The sequence below is a fragment of the Ranitomeya imitator genome, chromosome 4 (genome assembly GCF_032444005.1).
Source record: "Ranitomeya imitator isolate aRanImi1 chromosome 4, aRanImi1.pri, whole genome shotgun sequence".
NCBI lineage: Eukaryota > Metazoa > Chordata > Amphibia > Anura > Dendrobatidae > Ranitomeya > Ranitomeya imitator.
This window is the reverse complement of record NC_091285.1, coordinates 296,413,327-296,436,019: the sequence shown is the minus strand read 5'-3', so window position 1 is coordinate 296,436,019 and position 22,693 is coordinate 296,413,327. Positions and strand designations below refer to the sequence as shown.

The 22,693-nt window shown below is 46.7% G+C and overlaps 1 protein-coding gene across 2 annotated transcripts; it reads right to left on the bottom strand.

The window, feature by feature from the left end:
* Window positions 1–8,796: 8,796 nt before the first annotated feature.
* Window positions 8,797–21,612, bottom strand: DNAJB9 (DnaJ heat shock protein family (Hsp40) member B9). 2 transcript variants are annotated; one of them, XM_069764788.1, is made up of 4 exons: window positions 21,384–21,467; window positions 18,329–18,482; window positions 13,846–14,073; window positions 8,797–11,174 (listed from the first exon to the last, which is right to left on the bottom strand). In XM_069764788.1, the coding sequence occupies exons 3-4, from the start codon at window positions 14,060–14,062 to the stop codon at window positions 10,729–10,731; spliced, it is 663 nt and encodes a 220-aa protein (XP_069620889.1). In that variant the 5' UTR covers window positions 14,063–14,073; window positions 18,329–18,482; window positions 21,384–21,467; the 3' UTR covers window positions 8,797–10,728. The 2 variants fall into 2 exon arrangements, with proteins under 2 accessions (XP_069620889.1, XP_069620888.1); XM_069764787.1 differs by lacking the exon at window positions 18,329–18,482 and having other exon boundaries at window positions 21,384–21,612.
* Window positions 21,613–22,693: the final 1,081 nt, after the last annotated feature.

Sequence of the window (22,693 nt, the reverse complement as noted above, 5' to 3'; positions counted from 1 at the left end):
CAAGTGTTAACTGTGCAGCTAGCACTTCCAGGCACCAACTGGCGGTGTTAGAGCCCAGGGACAGCAGGAGGAGCAGATTGGAGGTATTGCCGCACACACAGCTGAGGAACAGCTGACGTTACTGAACCCCAATAACAGAGGAGCGACTGTTGACTGTGCGGACAGAACTTCCAGGCACCAACTAGCGGTGTTAGAGCCCAGGGACAGCACGAGTAGCAGAGGAACAGAGTGTAGGCCGAAGCCTGATTGGAGCAAGTTGAAAGGGAACCTTTAACCCCCCAAGGCGTTTGTAGCTGAAAGAGCCATCTTGTGCAGCACTAAGGATGCAAAAGGAAAAGGTTGCTCTTTTAATTATGCTCCTTGCAAACACAGAACTAAACACTTATAAAATGTGTCCCCTGATACCGTGAAACCGTCCCGGAGCTGGGAATTTCCTTCGTAATGGGACGCAGCACAGCCGTCATTCCTACCCCCTTGGTGCCGTGCGCCGCCTCCTCAGCGTAGTTTGAAGCTGTCACGGAGCCTGCGCTGTAATGTTATCCCTTGGCCATGCACACTTAGCGCTGCCCGTCTTCCGACATCATTTAGGTGTCAGGCTGGCAGTGCCTGTGCGTCCACGCTGCCCGAGATCCCACATCGCAGTGTCGTCTAATGTAATCCCACTGCGTGCCTGGGATCCATGGGCATGCACAGTGCATATCCTCGCCTCTCACTCCCCTCCTTCCGGCTTCTTCAGACTGTGCGGCGTCACGGCCGTGGCATGCTATTAGGGATCAGCTGATGGGCACAGTCTGAAGAAGGCGGAGGGAGATGAGCGAGAGCCTGAGATGAAGATATGCACTGCGCATGCCCATGGATCCCAGGCCCGCAGTGTGATTAAATCAGAAGACACTGCGAGGCGGGATCTCGGGCAGCGCGGCCGCACAGGCGCAGCCAGCCTGACACCAAATTATGTCAGAAGACAGGCAGCGCTAAGTGTGCATGGCCAAGGGATAACAGAACAGCGCAGGCTCCGTGACAGCTTAAAACGCTGAGGAGGCGGCGCACGGCACCAAGGGGGTATGAATGATGGCTGTGCTGCGTCACATTACGAAGGAAAGTCCCACCTCCGGGACGGTTTAACGGTATCAGTGGACACACTTTATAAGTGTTAAGTTCTGCGTGTGCAAGGAGCTAAACTAAAAGAGCTACCTTTTCCTTGTGCAGCATTACTGCTGCACAAGGTGGCTCTTTCAGTAACAAATGCCTGGGGGGGGGGGACAGGTTCCCTTACATTTCAGTTGTTGTGTCAGCGTGGCGGTCACAGGACACATTGCCGGCTACACAGCTGGGGATCAGCTGACGTTACTGAAACCCAATAACACTGGGTTGTATGTTTTGACTGTGCAGCCTGCACTTCTGAGCCTCAACTGGCGGTGTTGGAGCCCAGGAATTACAGTTCAGGTGGCAGAAAGATGAACACATCAGGAGACCTGGATGACACCCAATTATTTAATCAGGCAGAGGAGTGGCAAATTCCTGCGAGATCCAGGCCTGGTTCATTTTCAGAAAAGTAAGCCGGTCAACGTTATTGGAGGATAGTCGCATGCGACGGTCTGTTAGTACACCACCTGCGGCACTAAAGATGCGTTCCGATAAGACACTAGCCGCAGGGCAAGCCAGCACCTCCAAAGCATACTGGCTTAGCTCTAGCCATGTATCCAGCTTAGAGACCCAAAACTTGAAAGGGGAAGAGCCGTCTGGGAGTACAGTAAGAGGGCAAGACATGTAGTCTGTCACCATCTGACGGAACCGTTGCCTCCTGCTGACTGGAGCCGCCGGTGATGGTGTAGACATTTGGGGCGGGCACACAAAACTGTGCCACAGTTGGGCCATACTGGTCTTGCCTTGGGCAGAGGCACTGCTTCTGCTCCCTCTTTGTGCAGAGACTCCTCCACTGCCTCGACGCACTGAGCTGCTTTGTAAAGCACTAGCAGCACTCCTCTCAGTTGGACTGGAGAAGATGATGGAATTCACCAGTGTGTCTTGGTACTCCCGCATTTTACGCTCCCGGGTCAACGGTGTGATGAGGTTTTGTACGTTGTCCCGGTAGCGAGGATCGAAGAAGGTGTACACCCAATAATCAGGCATATTGAGAATGTGGTCGATGCGGCGGTCGTTTCTCAGGCACTGCAGCATGAAATCAACCATGTGCTGCAGACTGCCAACTGGCCAAGAAACGTCCCCTGCTTGAGACATGATCTCTGCCCGCTCTTCATCACCCCACCCACGCTGTACACACTGACTACTGGACAATTGTGTAACTCCCTCGTCTGGACGGATGTCTTCCTCCTCCATTGACTCCTCCTCACAAAGTATCCCCTGCCTACGCCTTTGTGAGGAACCACGTGGCGCTGACTGTCCAGAAGCTGATGGAAATGGTGAATTCACATCCTCCACCTCTTCCCCCAACATCATCCCTTAGCGCTTGCAGTGTTTGTTGAAGCAGGCAGATAAGGGGGGCAGTCATGCTGACTAGTGCATCATCTGCACTCGCCATCCGCGTGGAATAATCGAAGGGACGCAAAACCTGGCAGACGTCCTTCATAGTGGCCCACTCTGTGGTTGTGAAGTCTGAACAGCGCGGAGTGCGACTTCTTTGCGCCTGATGCAGCTTGTACTCCATTACTGCTTGCTGCTGCTCACACAACCGCTCCAACATATGTAACGTGGAATTCCACCTGGTAGGTAAGTCACATATGATGCGATGTTCCGGAAGGCGGAATCGGCGCTGCAGAGCTGCAATGCGCAATCTTGCCGTGCTGGAACGCCGCTAGTGAGCAAACTCTAGGCGGACCTTGTGCAGCAGTGCATCAAGATCCGGATAGTCCCTCAGAAAACTCTGCACAACCAAATTGAGAACATGTGCCAGACATGGGATGTGAGTGAGGTTGCCAAGGGCCAAAGCTGCCACCAGATTTCGGCCATTGTCACACACTACCATGCCTGGTTGGAGATTCGCTGGCACAAACCACACATCGCTCTCCTGCTTGATGGCATTCCAGAGCTCCTGCGCTGTGTGGCTTCGATTGCCCAAAGAAACTAATTTCAAGACGGCCTGTTGACGTTTGGCCACGGCTGTGCTCATGTCGGTCGTAACAGGTAAACGTTCACGGGTCCATGAGGAGGTGGACTGTGACGGCTCCTACAGCGATGATTCTGAGGAACTTGTGGATGAGGAGGAGTCAATGCGTACAGACTGGATTCCTGCAATCCTTGGAGTGGGCAGGACACGTCCTGCGCCACTCGCACGATCTGTACCCGGCTCAACGTTAACCTAATGGGCAGTGAGGGAAAGGTATCGCCCCTGTCCATGTTGACTGGTCCACGCATCGGTGGGGAGGTGGACCTTGCTACTGACGGTGTTCAGTAGCGCGTGTTTTATGTGTCCCTCCACATGCTTGTGCAGGGCAGGGACAGCTTGCCTGCTGAAATAAAAGCGGCTGGGCACATTGTACTGTGGGACTGCCAATGCCATTAAGTCACGGAAGCTGTCAGTCTCCACCAGCCTGAATGAGAGATGTGACAGAAGTTTGGCAATGTCTGCATTCAGAGCCTGTGCTCGGGGGTGGTTTGCCGAGAATGGCCGTCTTTTCTCCAATGCCTGTACTACCGATGGCTGTAGACTGGGCTGGGAGTGTGAGGATGACTGGGAACGTGGTGCTGTGAGTGGAATTACAGTGGGTCTCTGGACAACAGTGCCAGAGGTTCTTCCATGGCGATCCTGGGAGGAAGCCGAACCAGCTGTGTGTGAGCTGGATGAAGAGGCAACACGAGCTGAAGAGGTGGTAGCTGCCGCTGTTGGTTGGGCTAGGTCTTCAGTGTGTTTTTGTAACTCCACCGTGTGCCTGTTCCGCACGTTTCCACATATTTGTGGTATTGAGGTTGCTGACACTTTTCCCTCTTTTGACTTTCTGATTACACAGCTTGCATTTGACAAAGCAAATGTCATCTGCAACTGTGTCAAAAAAGGACAAGGCACTGCAAGTCTTGGGAGCGCCCTTTTTGGCTTTTGGAAGAGACAAGCTCCTAACGGGTGCCAAAGTGGAGGCTACAGGCTCCGCAGTCTTCCCCCTCCCTCTCCGGCCCGTTCGGGGAATCTCTTCCTCAGAGCTGCTCCCACCACCTTCCTGTACCTCACGCCACGATGGGTCAAGGACCTCATCATCTACACTACCCTCTGCCACCAACTGCTCCTCCTGGGTAGTCTCGGCAGCACAGTACGCACCAGAAAGCGGCACCTGAGTCTCATCATCAGATGCGTACTGCGCTGTGGTGACCAGAGGCACTGGCCCACCCGCCTCTTCAGAGTCAGAGAGACAAAGCTGTTGGGCATCACTGCACACTGCCTCTTCTTCCATTTCTCCAATGCTGCTTGGCTGGCCCCGTTTCCAAGCCAATAGATTCAGAGAACAGAAGTAGAGACGGCTCCTGTCCTGGGCTCTCTGACTGCCTGGCCAATTTGGCAGGTGGTTAAGAGACAGATGGCTGCTCTCCAATGCTCTGTGCCTGAGAGGATGTGGCACTAATTGAAGTCGATGCGTTAGCTGCCATCCATCCGACAACGGCTTCAATTTGATCTTCACGCAGCAGCGGTGTACAGCGCTCTCCTACAAAGCTGCGCATGAAGGACTGTTCCCTGCTGAAACTGGGGTGATGATGAGTCACAGGTGCCCGCAGCAGGCACAGAATCACAACGTCCTCTCCCTGCTCCACGCCCACGTGCCTTACTCCCTGCCCTCTTCATCTTGGTTGACAGATAAAGATAAACAGAAAAGTACTAAAGGCTTAGTGTGCTTATTCCTGAACAGCTCCTCCTAACAGGTATAAGAAACACTAATTTTCTAAAGTGTGGACTAGACTTTATTATGAGCTAATGTGGCCTACACAACTGTAAAGTGGTGTGTTTGGTGAACTTTACTTTTTTTTTGGGGGGGGGGGCAGATCTGACTACAGAGCGAGGTTCACTCACACGGAGACCATGGAGACATGCAGGCTGCACTATTAGCAAAAAAGGACAATGTATTTTACGGTATGAGGCAGTGACGCACCCTGAGCTGAATACAACTGGCTGTGGCTGCACACAGACTACAGGGCGAGCTGCACTCACACGGAGACAGTGCAGACAGCCATAAACGGCGCTGCAAGGCCCAAAAAACCTCCTCTATGTTATCCTATGTAGTGTTTTTCCACAATTTAGCTGGATACGGGTGGAAAGCCACTAATAGGAAATTTTTGAAAAAATGTGCAGCAGGCTGCACTATTAGCAAAAAAGGACAATGGATAGAACAGTATGAGGCAGTGTGAACCCCCCTGAGCTGAATACAACCAGCTATGGCTGCACAGACTACAGAGTGAGCTGCACACACACACACAGACCTTGCAGAACGCTGTTAAAACAGCGCTGCAAGGCAAAAGCAAGGTGAACACACAGCGGTTGCTAAATTAGCCTGGGAAAAGCGCAATGAAGCAATTCGCTATCTCAACTGGCCCTCAGTTAAAACACAGCGTCATGTCCCTAACTGAATTCACGGCAGAGTGAGCGCAAAATGGCGGCAGCGTTTTTTATAGTGCATCATGACATCATTTCAGCAGCCAATCACAGCCTTGCCAGTAGTTACATGCCCACCATGCTGAACAGGATGTGCCCACACTTGCAATCATTCCTCATTGGCTGAATTCGTGCAGTTTGAATTCTGGGAACTTCCGATTCCGGTATCCGATATGCGGTAAATATCGGAACTCGGTATCGAAATTGAAATTGAAAAATTTTAATCTGCCCCTACTGGAATGGTTATATCATCAATACTTGTTTTCTTTGGGGGGGGGGGGGGTCGTCTTCTGAACATGGTACCTCTCTGTCTTTAGTGGCCCATGTTGTCAACCTGCCCGTCTGACTTCTCTTGCCGAACGGCCTTCTCTTATAGGCTCTCCTATAAAAGGGAATGCAGGAGTCAGGAAAAGCTTTTTTCCTGTCTTTTGCCTTTTTGAGCATTTCATCTAAGGTTTTACCAAAGAGGAACTCGCCCTCACATGGGATTGCGCATATTTTAGATTATGACTGCACGTCCCCTTTCCAACTTTTCATCCATAACGCCCATCTTGCGTTGTTTACAAGACCTGCAGATGCGTCCGCCATAAATGCTGCTGCGCCTCGTATTAAGGGGATAGCAGCCCGTAATTTTTCCCTTGAGATTTTATTTTCAATTTGTTGGTTTAACTGGTCAATCCTGATGAGCATTGACCTGGTGGTGCAACCGCTAGCTACTACCGGTTTGAATATGCCTGTAGTTGCCTCCCAGGACCTTTTAAGGGACGACTCAGCTTTGCGATCCAAAGGGTCAGAAAGCAATCCCGCATCTTCAACAGGTAATGTTGACTGCTTAAAAGTAGAGGCAACGGCAGCGTCAACCTTAGGGATTTTGGTCCACGTAAGTAGCTCATAGTCACTAAACCGGTATTTCCGTTTTGATGAAGAGGGTAGAAAGCTTCTCTGATCCTGCTTCTCCCACTCTCTTTTTATTAATGCTTACACTGCCGGGATGACTGGAAAACATCTTTTTCTCTCTGCTAAACCAGCAAACATTATGTCTTGCGTGGTTTGTGCGCCCTTTGTCTCCTCACACCCCATAGTGTCTCTTATTGATTTTACTAAATTGTCCACACCAAGAAAACATGAACGGCCCTCGATTTTTGATGACGATAGGGAGGCTTCTGAGAGTACGGCTTGGCCACTATTGGAATCTGACAAAGGTGTTGGTATTTTAGATTTACTTTTCTGTGGCTTATCCTGGGACATAGCTTTTAACTCCTCTCTAATCATGGCGCGTAAGTCCGTAATGGACACTGCCGCTCCCTGTGTGGTTTCCATTATACAGTCCTTGCAAAGTTTTTTAGGGTATGAATCTGGCAGGGGCTGGCTACATAAGGCGCATTCCTTATGTTTAGTCTTGTTTTTTTTAATCGGACCAGAATAAGACACAGCGTGAGAAAGAAGGGAGATGGCGTCAGCTTAATAGGCAGAGTTAAAGGGACACTGTCACCTGAATTTGGAGGGAACAATCTTCAGCCATGGAGGTGGGGTTTGGGGTTTTTTGATTCACCCTTTCCTTACCCGCTGGCTGCAATATTGGATAGTTCATTCTCTGTCCTCCATAGTACACGCCTGCGCAAGGCAAGATTGCCTTGTGCAGGCATGTACTACGAAGAACAGAGAATGAACTTCAAGCCAGCATGCAGCCAGCAGGTAAGGAAAGGGTGAATCAAAAACCCAAAAACCCCACCTCCATGGCTGAAGATTGTTCCCTCCAAATTCAGGTGAGTGTCCCTTTAAAAACTCAACCCAGTGAAGCTATTAGTACCAGATCAGAAGGCCGAGGACCTGTCCTGGATCTGTCCACCATGTCGCTTTTACGACCAGTATCTGAGGATCCACTGCTGGAGCGATCCTTGGCAGGGGATACTGTGTCTCCTGCTGTAGGGTCCATGGCACCTGGGGATGACATCTTGCATCGCCAAATTACGGTGGCTTACAGATATATATAGTGCGCCTTTTTTGCTGCCCTTTTTTTTTTCGTGCGGCACTGCGCCTCCCCCCACCACGGATCTCGGCCTGGACGCCCCAGAAGTTCAGTGTCTACTTCCGGGGCAAATGGAAGTATAGAGGTCGGCGCATGTGCGGTCTGGGATTTTAGCACCGGACCGCAATTGGAACGCTGCCCTCACTCACCCGACTCCTGTCAGCCAGAGCTTCTTCAGCGCCGCCATGTAATGCAGATTATGCCAGGTGTCCTTCCCCGGACGTCTGCATGCTTCCTCAGAGGAGGGAGCCGTCTAATGGAACTCCCCCCAATGCTGCTTCCAAGCTGCAGCCCCTGCTGTTCCGAGGACACTGCACAGGCGGCGTGCTTAGCCCAGGCATCTTTCCATAGTTCTAAAGTCCTGTCGTTCCTGCAGGAACAGGAAACCTAAACTGAGGAGGAAAGGCAGACCGCCCCCTTTTATCTTTCTGTAGGTTTCCTGTTCCTGTGGGGCGGATCTCTCTCTCCAGTAGGGTGCTGTCGTGGCGAAGGGTAAAATTGCATCTTTTACTTTAGCATTAAACGTGATTAGGGCAAGACTGTTAGAAAAATTACACACTTAAAAATATGCCCCAACTTGAATCCTTGTACAAATGTAACCAATAAGTCAAGTAACATCTGTCTTTTTTGAAGAGTTAAGTTTTCAAAATTGTGAATCAAAATTTTTAAGTTGACTGCTCAATAAAGTAAACTTGTGACATATCAAATTAAAGCCTGTACCGTTCTTAACAAAGTTGTGCCTCTGCCAGCTCTTATCTCACGTTTTAACTCTTCTCAGGTTAGATGTATGCTATCTTATAAGTCCAAAATTCAGACTGTCAAAACTTTACAAAACCTTCAATAGAAAAAAAAACAAAAAAAAAACAAAAAAAAAAAACACACCACTTAAGGTATATATAGTCTCTCTCTACCCTCAGACCAGTGTTATTCATTCAATGGGGCAATTCAGATGAACAATTTTTTTTTCTCCTTTACTGACCAAATCTGCATGTGGAGAGGAGAAACACAGAACATGCATAATTTTCCAAAAAATAAATAAAATCAGATGAGACTCATGCATTCAAGTCTTTGTTTATGAGAAGTAAATCAAATTAAGAGAGTCCAAAATCTGATGTAAAAACAATCACAGAAACTACACCTGAATGTTTTATCCAAAGAACAAATCAAACCACGAGAATGCAGTTTAAGTAATGATCATTTATTTTCACTCATGTTACATGAGTAAAGACAAGTGGCATTATCCATAGGATTAATAGTCATATGGAGTATGCCAAGGAAGGTGCAGTAATAAAAACACAAAAAATAGAACATCTAAACTTTCACGCAAATTAAACTACACACAATTAAAAGTGTAAAAATATTGCACATCTTAAGTGTTCAACATCTGGCCAAGCCAAAGATGTATTGCTTGTATCATCATGGAAGCTAGGTTACCTCCTATGATCAGAAGATGAAGGAGAAAGAGGCGCTCTAAAAAGCAGAACATGAGCTAGCCTCAGGAAGACAGAGCCAACAGTTACAGGCAAGGTTCAAACAGCAGTATTTCACAATCGATATACGAAGCTCAATGCACGGACTGACCAGGTATCTCCAGACCCAAGCTTACTACACTATATGCCCACGAGGCTTCAAGTTCAGGTCAGGAGACCCAAGGTCAGTCAGTATATTCAGCGTTGTATATGGACTGTAAAATACAGTCTTCTGATCCCAGCCTCAGATGGTCACATCGGCACACAAATAAATCATCGCTAACAAAAGTAAAAAGTTATAGCAGATTGAAGTATGGATTTTCTATTATTAAAGGAAAACAATCCATCACTTGGATTCATGTTGTGCAAAGGCAGCTAGGTATGCTTTCCTGAAGTCAGCGTTTCAGAGAAACCAGTTTAAAGCAAGGATGCCAAGTGTGTCTACATGAGGAGAAACTTAAGCAGGGGGACAATGCATCAGACTCCTTAGTCTCACCCGTGTAGACGTTAAGGCTATGTGCACACGTGGTTGCAGGTCCGCAGCAGTTTCCAATGCGTTTACAGTACAATGTAAACCTATGGAAAATGCAATCTGCAGTGCCCATGCTGCGGAAAAAAAAAAAATGCACGGAAACGCAGCGGGTAACATTCCGCAGCATGTCAATTCTTTGTGCGGATTTCACAGCAGTTTACACCTGATCAATAGGAATCCGCAGGTGGAATCCACAAAATCCGCATAAAATCTGCAGTAATTCCGCAGGTAAAAAGCAGTGTCTTTTACCTGCGGATTTATCAAATCCGCTGCGGAAAAAGCCGCAGAGCCAAAAAATACATGTGCACATACCCTTAAACAGTTTTCTCTGTAACACTGGTGTTTTAGAGAATAGTGCAGCCAGGCAGATTCATGTTGCCTGCAGTTTGGGCAGCATAAATCAAGTGACAGGTTCCCTGTCAAGACATAATATGGCCCTGATCACATGTCTACAGATATCTGCAAGCTCACATGCTCCTGTCCCATTCTAATTGGTAAGGTGCACATTACCAGCTAATAGCTGTACATGTGAAGTCACAAGCCCCACTCACCACCTGGTATTGAAGTGAACTGGGCGACTCCTTTATAGGTATATAAACAATAGACTTATTTCCCCAGCAAGTTATCAAATTACTGTACTGATTGGCATCAAGTCAGAAGTAATGCAAATTATGCCGTTTACAATACTTTGTAAGAGAAGCAAGCGAGGAAAAGTGAAAGGATTAGGATGAAAAGGGAAACACTTTAGATTTCTCATCAGAAACAAGCTTGAAAGCCAAACCTAAAGTGTCATAGCCCAGATTATTCAGTATATATTATAGCCAGGAAAACTAGTCGAGCATGCCATGCATAGTGTGTTGTTACCTTTCTAATGGCAGCCTATTGGGTTATATACCTGGTTAGAAGTTTAATAACCTAAAATAAATTAATGGCATGACAGTGGAAGTCAGCAGCACCCTATCTTGTTAGATCACACAGGTCACAATGCATGCGACGGCAGTTTTCCTGCTAGTTGCTGTATACTCTGTTTAGCTGCTCAGTGTAGCACTTTGATTCTACGGTAAAGCTTTATTGGGTAGAGTTCATAGGCTTCTCACACGTTGGGCTGTCACTGCCCTGAACAATCTGTGTATGTTGTCACCATGTTTCCTCGTCGCTGAGTGACAGTTCTGCAGTGCTTGCTCGATCCCTGGAATCTGCCGTCTGTTCTGACATTCTGCCGCTGCGAGTTACCAAAACTATTAAATGCAAACATCTTTTCCATATCTTCAAACATGTCATTAAATAAACTGCCCCCAAAACCAAAGTCATCAAAATGGCGCCTGTGCCTATGTGAAGGATCTTGCTGATTTCTAAAATGGGCATTGTCAAATTGTCTCTTTGATCTACTGTTTTGGCTCTCCCCGAAAAATTCAAAGTCTCTGAACAGATCATCAAAATTAAAGTGTTGGTGGAAGTTCTTTTCATTGCCCCCTCTTCCTCCAGAGGTGAAAGAATCATGGCCAAATCGGTCATATTCCTTGCGCTTATTTTCATCAGACAGAATCTCATACGCTGTAAGAAAAAATAAAAATATTAACAGTATTTACAAGCAGTACAATATATGCACGCTTACTTCCGTGAAAATGTCAGCATACTATACCAATGCATTCTAGGATATCAATAAGCTACTCTTTGGTTTTATAGCGGCTCCTCACCTCAGCAGAGGGCCATTATTTGTAGTAAACTAAAACACAGATAAGTCAATAGAGCCTTTTTGTTAAACAGTGCAAACTTGAGACCCGCATACACATTAGACTCATGTTGGCCGACGCTTGTGTTTGGGGGTGCCAGCTGACTAATAGTCAGGAGATATGTCTATTGCACATATCCAGTTTTGGACTGTTGATCATGTGGTCCTCCTGGAGGCAAATCACAAGCAGACGGCATTCTTGGAGCCCACAGAGTGCTCGCTCAGCCAACTAATGTGCCAGTTTAGACTAGACAATCTTGAAATGTCCCAAGTTTACCATAGTGATTCATGCAGTTGATAAACCTGGTGCATGTTTAACTTTACACCATCTTATTAGTTGGCTTGCAATGTGCCAGAAAACTGCTCCCAAATGTTGGTGCATTTAGTTTTGGCACCAAACCCTTGACCTATTTAGTGTGATTGTGAGTCTTGCTGTACAAGGCACTAAAATATGGTGCCAGTCATATCAGGAAGGGATTTAGAGCATTTAGCTTGCTAAACATGCCACATATTATTTGTGGTTATACCAAGCATCCAGTAGCAAGCACAAGAACTTTCCCATTATGCCCCTTTGGCAGCCATCTCACCAAACTCCCCCATATACATGAACAGGCATCATGTGTTCTCTATGGAGAAAGTAGGCAGAATCAGTAATGGAAAAGTAGGGAGATTCCATACCCATGTGAGATGCGAGGATGGTCCCAATGAAATCAGCAGGTTGCCTGCCTTGCTATGAGTACAGACCTGCAGTTATAAACTATGTAGGATATACACTGTGAACTTAAAGAGAACCTGTCACCCCCCCCAGGCGTTTGTAACTAAAAGCCACCTTGTGCAGCACTAATGCTGCATTCTGACAAGGTGGCTTTTAGTTCTGGTCCCTGCCAACACTGCAATAATCGCTTTTATAATGTGCCCCTCATGCCTTGAAATTGTCATGCGGCAAGTCTTTTCCCCTTAACAGACGCATCACAGCCGTCACTCAGGGCCCCTGCGCGACACCTCCTCTTCCTTCATTAGCATCCCCGGCGCCTGCGCTGTAAGTTTTTTCTTTTTTTGGGGCATGCACAGTTGCGCTGCCCTTCGAACTTACAGCGCAGGAATGGGGACGCTAATGAAGGAAGAGGAGGCGGCGCCCGGCACGCAGAGGCACCGAGTGATGGCTGTGGTGCGTGTGTGTGGATAGGGGAGAAAGACATGCTCCCAGGCCTAATTCAAGGTATGAGGGGCACATGATAAAACACGATTATTGCAGCGTTGGCAGGGACCAGAACTAAAAGAGCCACCTTGTCAGAATGCAGCATTAGTTTTCAACACAATGTAATTCTGGTGTTGATTTTTTTTTTTTTTTTTTTAAATCACTACGCCGCTTAGCGATCAGGTTAATCTATATTTTTTTTTTTATTTTTTTTTTAAATCACTACGCCGCTTAGCGATCAGGTTAATCTATATTTTTTTTTTTTTTTTTAAATCACTACGCCGCTTAGCGATCAGGTTAATCTATATTTTTTTTTTTTTTTTTTTAAATCACTACGCCGCTTAGCGATCAGGTTAATCTATTTTTTTTTAATAGACCGGGTGATTCTGAATGTGGCGATACCAAATATGTGTAGGTTTGACTTTTCATTGTTTTATTTTGAATGGGGCAAGGGGGGGGTTTAGATTGAACTTTTTTTTTTTCATATTTTCAATTTTTGCCACTTGTGGCATGCTTCAATAGTCTCCATGGGAGACTAGAAGCTGCCATAACGCAATCGCCTATGTTAGCAGAATTACAGATTTGCTATGAGCGCCGTCCACTGGGTGGCGCTCATGGCAATCCAGCATCAACCATAGAGGTCTCAAGGAGACCCCTGGTTGTCATGCCGACGCACCAATGACCCCCGATCATGTGACGGGGGTCACCGATGCGCTCATGGCTGAAGCGCTTGTTAAATGATGCTGTCAAGAGTTTGACAGTGGAATTTAACTAGTTAATAGGCACAGGTGGATCGCGATTCCACTCGCGCCTATTGCAGACACAAGTCAGCTGTTCAAAACAGCTGACATGTCCCGGGCTTTGATGTATGTTCACCGCCTGAGCCCACATCAAAGCAGGGGATGCTGCCACCGGATGTACTATTCCATCCGATGGCAGTAGGGGGTTAATACACAGCACTTACCTAGTGTGGTTGGGGGGTCTTAAGTAAAGACAACACTACATTCTGCATTCCATTTTACATTCAGCTAGTCTGGCCAGGTTGACATTTCTACAAAATGAAACTTTTAAAAATGGGACAAAGAATATAATAAGGGACCATTTCCCTCAAATCCCCACATGGCATGCTTCAAGAATGTCAGTGTTGTCAACTACAACCTCTCACTTTCAACACTATAAAAAGGTGGAGTTTCCAGTAAAAATATTATACACTGCCAAAGAACAGTCAAGAATATCTAAAAATGGGTATATATAAAAAATAAGAAGTACATTGCCTGGATATTGCAGGTGCTTACCTTCAGCTATTTCTCTAAACTTTGCTTCAGCATCAGGACTTTTATTTTTATCAGGATGATACTTCATGGCAAGTTTGTGGAAGGCCTTTTTGATCTGTCGCTCTGAGGCATTTTTTGGAACCCCCAAGATGTCATAATAAGTATTTTTTGCCAGTATGACTTCAGATATTAATAATATACAAACTGCAAATGTGAGCACAGACTGAGCTGAAGCCATGGCTGAAGATCCTGGAAGACAAAAACAAGTCTTGTTAGGAGATTGCATCAGATCTATTGTGGGCCCCGAGGCAGTACAAGGTCTAGTATGACTAAGCTTAGAGGGGATTGCAGAAATCATAAAGCTCCTGCCATTCTGAGAACATATACAGCTGCATTATTTACTGTTATAGTTAACGCTACTTGTGTATAATGCGGGCGCTGAAAGTCCAACACATGAAAGGAGCCAAACAAAGCTGAAGGCTAATAAAGCACACATGAATGAAGACTAAAAGGAGGAGCACACAGGCAGTAAAGGCAATAAATGCCAAGACTGATGAAAGAAAGCCAATAAAATACAGTGCAGCTGGAATTGGAGGAGGGGGCCTTCATGTATGAACTTTTGCTAATTTAACATTAAAGACCATATGATGTAAAGATACCCATGATAATTGCAGGTAATTTTTCACAATGATAGTCTCATTTACATACAAGAAAAATAAAATGGATTTCTCTGGAATAAGATTTTTTTTGCAGATATTTTAAGCAGCTTCCCATGACCCAAATGCCCATTTAGTCAGCTTAGGAGGGTGGATCGTACTGACAGATTCCCTTTGACTGTATTACAGTGGAGCTGAACTGGCGTCTGGCTGCCCCTTTACTTGATGGTCTCCATGGATTAATTTAGCAATTTTAATTCAACCTTAAGGCTAAGTGCACACGTCCGGAACTGCCGCGCAAATTTCTGCGGCAGTTCCGCAACTGTGCCACAGGTAAAACGCATGCAGAATGGACATGTGTTTTCCCACTAAACACTAGCGTTTTGCAAGCGTTTTTAGCTTGCAGAATGCTAGCGTCTTCCAAGTGATCTGTAGCATCGCTTGGAAAACTGATTGACAGGTTGGTCACACAGTGTTTGACAAGTGTGACCAACTTTTTACTATTGATGCTGCCTATGCAGCATCAATAGTAAAAAGATAGAATGTTAAAAAGAATTTAATAGCGATATTCTCGCGTTCCCGCTCCTCGTGATGCTCCTGTTCCCAGCAATGCCTCACGGCAATGACCCGAGATGACGTAGCATCACGCAAGACCGCTAAGTCATCACAGGCCATTGCCGCAATGCATTACTGGGAACGGGAGCATTGCGAGGAGCGAGACTGCTGACGGAAGGTGAGAATATTCAGATTTTTAATTTTATTTTTTTTAACAATTATATGGTTGCCAGGGCCTGGAGTAGAGTCTCCTCTCTTCCACCCTGGGTACCATCCGCACATGATCGGCTACTGCCCACATGGTGGGCATAGCCACACACGGAAAGCAGATGAATGCATTCCTATGTGTGCGGAATCACTGCAATTCCGCACAAAGAATGAACATTTTTTAAAAATGCGATTCCGCCGCGGAAAAAAAAAAAATGCATGTGCACAAAAATTGCTGATTGCATTCTAATAATAGGATGCTTAATGTATGCGTTTTTTTTTTTCCAGTTTTATCGCGAAAAGAAAACAAAACAAAAAAAACGTATTCCTCAGCCAAAACCAGGAGTGGGTGATAAATGCAGAAGTGGTGCATATGTTTATATTATACTTTTCATCTATTTGTTCCACTCCTGGTTTTGGCTACAAATACTGATGTAAAATACTGACCAAATACTGCTAGTGTGACGGCAGCCTTACACTTGCACTGAAGAGAGGCCATGCCCATCTAGTCGGAAACTGGCCGAAAGTATGTACATTGCTTACTTGCGCCAGCATGACCACGGTTTCCAGCCTCGGAAAATACACACATTGCAAGTCTGAAGTCAGAGTTATAATTTAAGACTTATTTTAAGCAAACATTGCCTGTAATAATAATAATAATAATAACTCTAAAGATAGTCATTTTGGATGAGTCAGCATTTGGGTTTGTACATTTATTCTACCTACGGAGCCAAATGACTTAATACATTATACTTTTCCCAGGATTATGGAGTATTAGACAATTACTTATTCTTAACCCTCCGTCACATACAATATTCGGACTAACGAGTTCACATACAATGTGCCTGTCAGGCGCCTGCTGGAAAAATACCTATAATATCTAATGTTTGCAATTTCAGTGCTCTAAAAGTGATCAGTGACCTTCATAGGGATGTAATAAAAGAGACTACACATAATCAGTTGCAAAAAAAAACATTTACTTAACATAAAACTAATAACTATGAAATACAAACTTTTCAAAACTCCCGCCAAATAGTCCCCAGTTCGACTCTCTCAAAAAAATGTACAAAGAAAATTTTTGAACACAAACTTAATTTTAAGGTACCTTAAGTACTATTAAAAACATATTCAATCAGAAGTAGATGCTGAGGTTTCCCCAGAAAAGTCACACTTGCAGAGCAAATAGCAAGAATTACACACCATTTTTGCATGTGTCAGGCAAATTGCTTTATGACATTTGAGACATTCATAATTTGAAAGCCTTCTGGTTCCGCTTTCCGTTTGGCAGGTGGTGCATCTCCTTCTTTTGTGAGGTGGTGCAGATGGTGACTTTTCACCATCATCTTCTGGGCGGAACCTTTTGAGCTGAACTTGAAGGCGAGAGGGGATACCGATTGTTTTCACGCTTCTCCTGCGTAGCTCTCCAAGTACTAGTTCATGGGCCAATTTTTTCAGATACAATCGTCTACGGAGTGGTTCAAGCTTGTTTTCAAGATAAATTACTTGTGAATTTATACCACCCAAATTCAACATAGCAAAAAATATGACCATTGGCCAGCGTTTGATGTTTCTGCTGACGTTGAAAGTGGAGCACATCTGATCTGCTGTATCCACACCCCCTTTGGTGGCATTGTAAAATGTAATTATCTCCGGGTTTTTTTCTGCCCCAGTCCCAGGATCGATGGCAGCATCATCATGAAGTGTTGATAGAAGAAGTACGATTTTTTTGGCATGTGGTACATAGGAAACTAAAGCCTTTCCATTATGGAATGCAAACATACTGCTGTACTGTTGTCTCTCTTTCACACTTACAAACTGTGGCGGCAATTCCCTTTTGTTTTTTCTTACAGTTCCCACATATGACAGCTTCTGAATTTTCAGATAATCAATCAGATCACAACTTGTAAACCAATTGTCAGCTGTAATATTGCGACCCGATCCAAATAAGGGTTCAGCCAGTCTTTTTACAACATCAATGGGTTTGTTGCTCACACAGTAAGGACCTTCTGGTTGTTTTCCTGCATAAACTTCCAGGTTGTAAGTGTAGGTCTTACTGGCATCAACAAGGGCATACATTTTTATTCCATATTTGTTTGGCTTTGATGGAATATATTGACGAAAGGCACATCTACCACGAAAACCAGGGAGCATTTCATCAATAGTGAGATTCTCTCCAGGGTAATAACTTTGTTTACAGTTTACAACAAATCTTTGAAATATATCACGAATTGGAGCAAGTCGGTCATGTGTTTTGCGTTCGGTTCGGGTAGTTCTGTCGTCAAACCGAAGGCAACGAATTAGAATCTTGAATCTGTTTATGGACATAACAAGGCTAAATTTTTCAACTCCATCCCCATCTTTACCCCAAAGTTCCTCCAAACTTTGTCTATTTGCCCTATAAGCTCCTGCAAGGTACAGTAATCCAAAAAAAGCACGCAGTTCTATTTCATCTGTGGGCTTGATGGTTCTGTTGCAGATGTACTTGTCCTTTATAATGTCTATATATTGGTTGGTATATGTGACAATAGAGTCCAGAATGTCATCTGTAAATATACTGTTCCAGCATTCAACTGCAGTTTTTGCATTACGTGCAGTTCCTATTACCGCAGGAAGGTGAGTAATAATGTTTAAAGGTTCCCTACGTTTTTTCTGGAATGGCTTCTTGTTCCATTTAGTATTTTTATCTTTTCCAATATAATATGATCCAACTTCTTCATCCTCACCACTGTCACCATCTTGCTCTGTTTCAGAATCCAGGACACATTCTTCCACCTCATCATGAGAATCAATCTCACTTTCCTCTCCTAAATCCTCATTCAGTGTGAGGTCTCTATCATCTAACAGCATGTTTGTTACTTCCTCAACATCAAGTTGTTTGGATAAATTGTACATTTTCCTCTCCATTTCAGCAGATAATCTGAAGCAAGAGAAGGAATATGTTAGGGAACTACTGTATATGCCTGAGCAGCACACTTTCTTTTATAAAATCTCCCTTATTTCTATGAAATATCCTCACATTTTGTGCTATACATTCATAAAACAAGCTAAATAAACTATTGTGATGAATAAAAACATAAAATACCAACCTTACTGAATGTGACGTATTCACATACAATGAGCCTGAGAGATCTGTGCAGCTATATCATCTCCCCTGAAGCTCTGAAATCCAACTGTGATATCAGGTTTCACAGACCTTCAAGAGACAGGAGACTACCTGGAGGGAGGGGGTTTCCTCACAATCTGGTGAGGAAGGAGAAATGAAAGTAAAAGAGAAGCGCCTGTCAGATCAGTTGTATGTGACAGAGGGTTAAGTATATATCCAGTGTAAGTGTATATCCAGTATACATTTATTTTTACTCATTTATATAGCCCCATTAATTTTACAGGGCTTTACATACATTATTAGCACTGTCCCTGATGGGGCTCACAATCTAAGTTCCCTATCAGTATGTCTTTGGATTGTGGGAGGAAACCGGAGTACCCAGAGAAAACCCACACAAACACGGGGAGAACAGAAACTCCTTGCACATGTTGTCCTTGGTGGGATTTGAGCCCAGGACTGCAGTGCTAACCACTGAGCCTCCGTGCCGCCCTATATTGCGCCAGACACACAGAATAGACAACTCTATAGGTTTGCTTGTCACAAAAAATTGCATACCTATACAAGGGCACAACTAGAGACCTATATAAAAGATTTCACTTTTTTTTCCACAAGTGTTTGTGGGCAGTACAGCAGCTGTTCCCCATATGGAGAGCCCCTGGCACATCTTTTTGTCACCAGTCTGAAGATGGGCACCATTACAATTGTGCCAAGTTACCAGCCACAAGGAAGACTCAGCTTGGTGTGACAGGATGGCTGCTGTGTGGCCACAACCTCACACTACAAGTCTCACTAGTAACTGAGCAGGCAGAACAACATCACCTAATAGGAGAAAGGTTACTGACTTCTGGTCACTGACTAGTACATTCCTGAACCTCAGCCAAGTTAAAGGGAATCTGTCAGCTGGTTTTTGCTGTGTAATCTGAAGACAGCAGGAGAGTGGGGCTGAACACACAGAATTCAGGGATGTGTCACTTGTCAGTGTGTGCTTTTTACAAATTGAAAACTTATCACCAAGATTGCCAGAGGCAACAATGTGGACAATCACTGTCAGAGGCAAAGCCTTCTCCCCCTGTGATGGACACCTCACTGTCTATGGACATTGTACAGAGCCCGGTGGGGGCAGGGTTAGGTTTCTCAGCTCTGCTTCATTCTACATCTAAGCTGTTTGAGGGTGGCGGCACCCAGTAATCTAAGTGACACATGGTTGGAGCACTCCAATTTTTATCCTCCCAATTACAGTCATGACCTGACCTGGTCGTTCCCTGGACCACCATTGTCTGCTGTAGACCGCTACATTGTGCTTAGATGTCAGAATTCCCTGCATGAGGGCACTTGCCCTATATACAATGTATTACTATCTATGTATCATGTGATATGGGGAATTTCTTTCTAGCATATTGCTAGTTCAGCAGTGTGGTTTATGGATCGTCTTTCAGGCCTGTTTTTTGCCATTACCATTTGTGCGTACTTTTACCCTCCCTCTGTACACCTGTTTTTTGTCTGGTGATTTTTATATTTAATAAAGAGTGTATTTTATGGGACCATATGGCTAAAGGAAAGGAGAAGAATTAGCAGGTAGAAAGGCAAAAAAAAAAATAGCAACTGTAAGTACATAGTGCTATATAATGTAATGATTGCAATGTATTAAGAGGATACAAACTGACAGGAGGGCTTCTTTATATCCTTTCCACAGAAGGTACCTATAGGACCACCACAGCCAAAAGTCACCCATGATAAGCTACCTTCATTATTACCAGATTGCTACCTCCCCAGTCCCTAAACAATGAAGAGGCTTACAAGTATATGTTGGCAGCCCACCCCAGGCAGATCTGATCCGCAGCCCCACACAGCTTCCTTACTGGCCACATGTAGGAAGGGGCCAGCCGGCCACAATCTATAACGCTCCTGTGTGAAATCCAAGGAGCTGCCCCCATCCCAACAGTAGGAGGCTTCAGGCATTAATAGACTTCAGCACGTTTCACTATAAAAGCAACAAGGCCACTTGTTCTCGCTCAGCGCCTCTAATAAAGACCAAGGAGCAGCTACACAGCCCCAACACCCGGGCTAGTACTGCCCCAACCCATAGGCCCCGCGGTCACACTCCTTATATGGGCGTATGTACCTGGCCGCCTCAGCCAGGGGGCGCTGTCCCCTACAGTCATGTGCGGGTCAGTCCCATGTACAGGAGCCGAGGACTGAGGGGACCTCTCTCGGGGACGGAGCTGTGGACGCCGGTGTCGTGGGCAGCACTCATCTCCACGACATTACAAGTGTACGAGGTGTCGTACACATTCCGCTTAGGCTACGTTCACATTAGCGTTGCGCGCCGCTGCGTCGGCGACGCAACGCACGACGCACGCAAAAACGCGTGCAAACGCACGCAAAAACGCTGCGTTTTGCGACGCGTGCGTCGTTTTTTGACGAAAATCGGACGCAAGAAAAATGCAACTTGTTGCATTTTCTTGCGTCCGACGCTAGCGTCAAAAACGACGCACATGTCGGAAAACGCAACGCGAAAAACGCATGCGTCCCCCATGTTAAACATAGGGGCGCATGACGCGTGCGTCGCCGCTGCGTTTCCCGGCGCTGCGTCGGGAAACGCTAATGTGAACGTAGCCTAAGGCTACTTTCACACTAGCGTCGGAATCTCCCCGTCGCAATGCGTCGGGGAGAGATTCCGACGCTAGCTTTTGACGCACTGCCCAACGGGTGCAGCAGATGCATTTCTCCGGCGCATCCGCTGCCCCATTGTAAGGTGCGGGGAGGTGGGGGCGGAGTTCCGGCCGCGCATGCGCGGTCGGAAAAAGCGGTCCGTCAGGAGCAAAAAACGTTACATGTAACGTTTTTTGCTCCCGGCGGTCCGCCACAACACGGCACGACGGTTGCGACGTGTGGCTTACAGCGACACTTTACGGCCACTAACCCGTTATACACAGCGGATGTGACCGCACTCATTATACATCAGTTACCCAATAACTACCGACCCCAGACCGGCCACCTCCCTCCACAGGGGGCACTCCGGCTACAGAACCACTTACCAGCCTTCCGCCGACAACCAACCCAGCCGCCAGCAGCACTGACTTATCAGCGCCGACCAGAGCCACACCTCCGACCGTTACCGCGCTGCTACACGACGCGCTTTACTATTGGCCAGAAACCCTCACGTGATTTTTAAGCGCACGTGGAAAGCTGTTGTCTACAGAGAGAATGGGGGCGTTTCCGCCGAGAGCGCACGGCCAGGCCACGCGTCACTAGCGCGGGAAGAACGGAGTGTGGGCGGAGTTACCACATGTGACCTTACCTGGAGGAGAGGTAGCGGCCTCTATACAGCTGTGTGGGATGAGTCAGCAGACTCCGCCCGGCTCCCGTAGATAGAAACTAGCGTGATATTACTGAGTAGTCATGGAAGGGCAGACCCGGCCACGGGGCTCACTGGAGCTGTGAGGTTGTGCCCTCATCAAAGATGGCAGCTGCGCTCCTGCAGACCGCCAGTGCCAGGTGAGCGCAGGCTGTGCTCATGGTGTCAGGTGCCCGGATGCGGAAGAACAGGCGCGCTGCCCCGTGGGTAGTTTGCCCCTAGTGTCGGTGGCCGGCGTATAGCACGCGGCGGCGAGGTGTGTATGGAGGGGCCTGGAGTGACGGTGGGGTGGTGATGGCGGCGGGGACAGGGCTGGAGCAGAGGCGTGCTGGGGACCGCTGTGCCTGGAGAGGGGCTTGTTATGGCTCTACCGATAATTATGACGCTGGTCCGCCGTGTCCGTCCTGGTGGCATTATGGAGTACGGATCGGACATGCTGCGTACTGGCGAACACAACAGGGCTCCCCATGTGCATGAGATTCTGCTGGGATTGTAAAACGCACCAAATACGCCAAGCGAAAATCCAACAGAACGCTGTTCCCAATGTTACCCTTCCCTGGTATGTGATCTCGCCGCTGATGACTGATGTCAGGCCCTGGCGGTATGAGCTCGGCCATATGTGTCAGAAATGCTGCAGAGAAAACCGGAATGTAAAAGCCGCCGAGGACTGATGGACAGGCGGGTTCCTGGCTGTATCCCCCCCGCACTGGCAGTGATTGACAGGTCTGCGCCCTCCAGGATAGCAGACTGGAGAATCCTCCGGGGATGTGACTCCGACTAGTCTACAGCGCAGCTCATTCCCCGGCGACTAGTCTGCGGCGCAGCTCATTCCCCGGCGGCTAGTCTGCGGCGCAGCTCATTCCCCGGCGGCTAGTCTGCGGCGCAGCTCATTCCCCGGCGGCTAGTCTGCGGCGCAGCTCATTCCCCGGCGGCTAGTCTACAGCGCAGCTCATTCCCCGGCGACTAGTCTGCGGCGCAGCTCATTCCCCG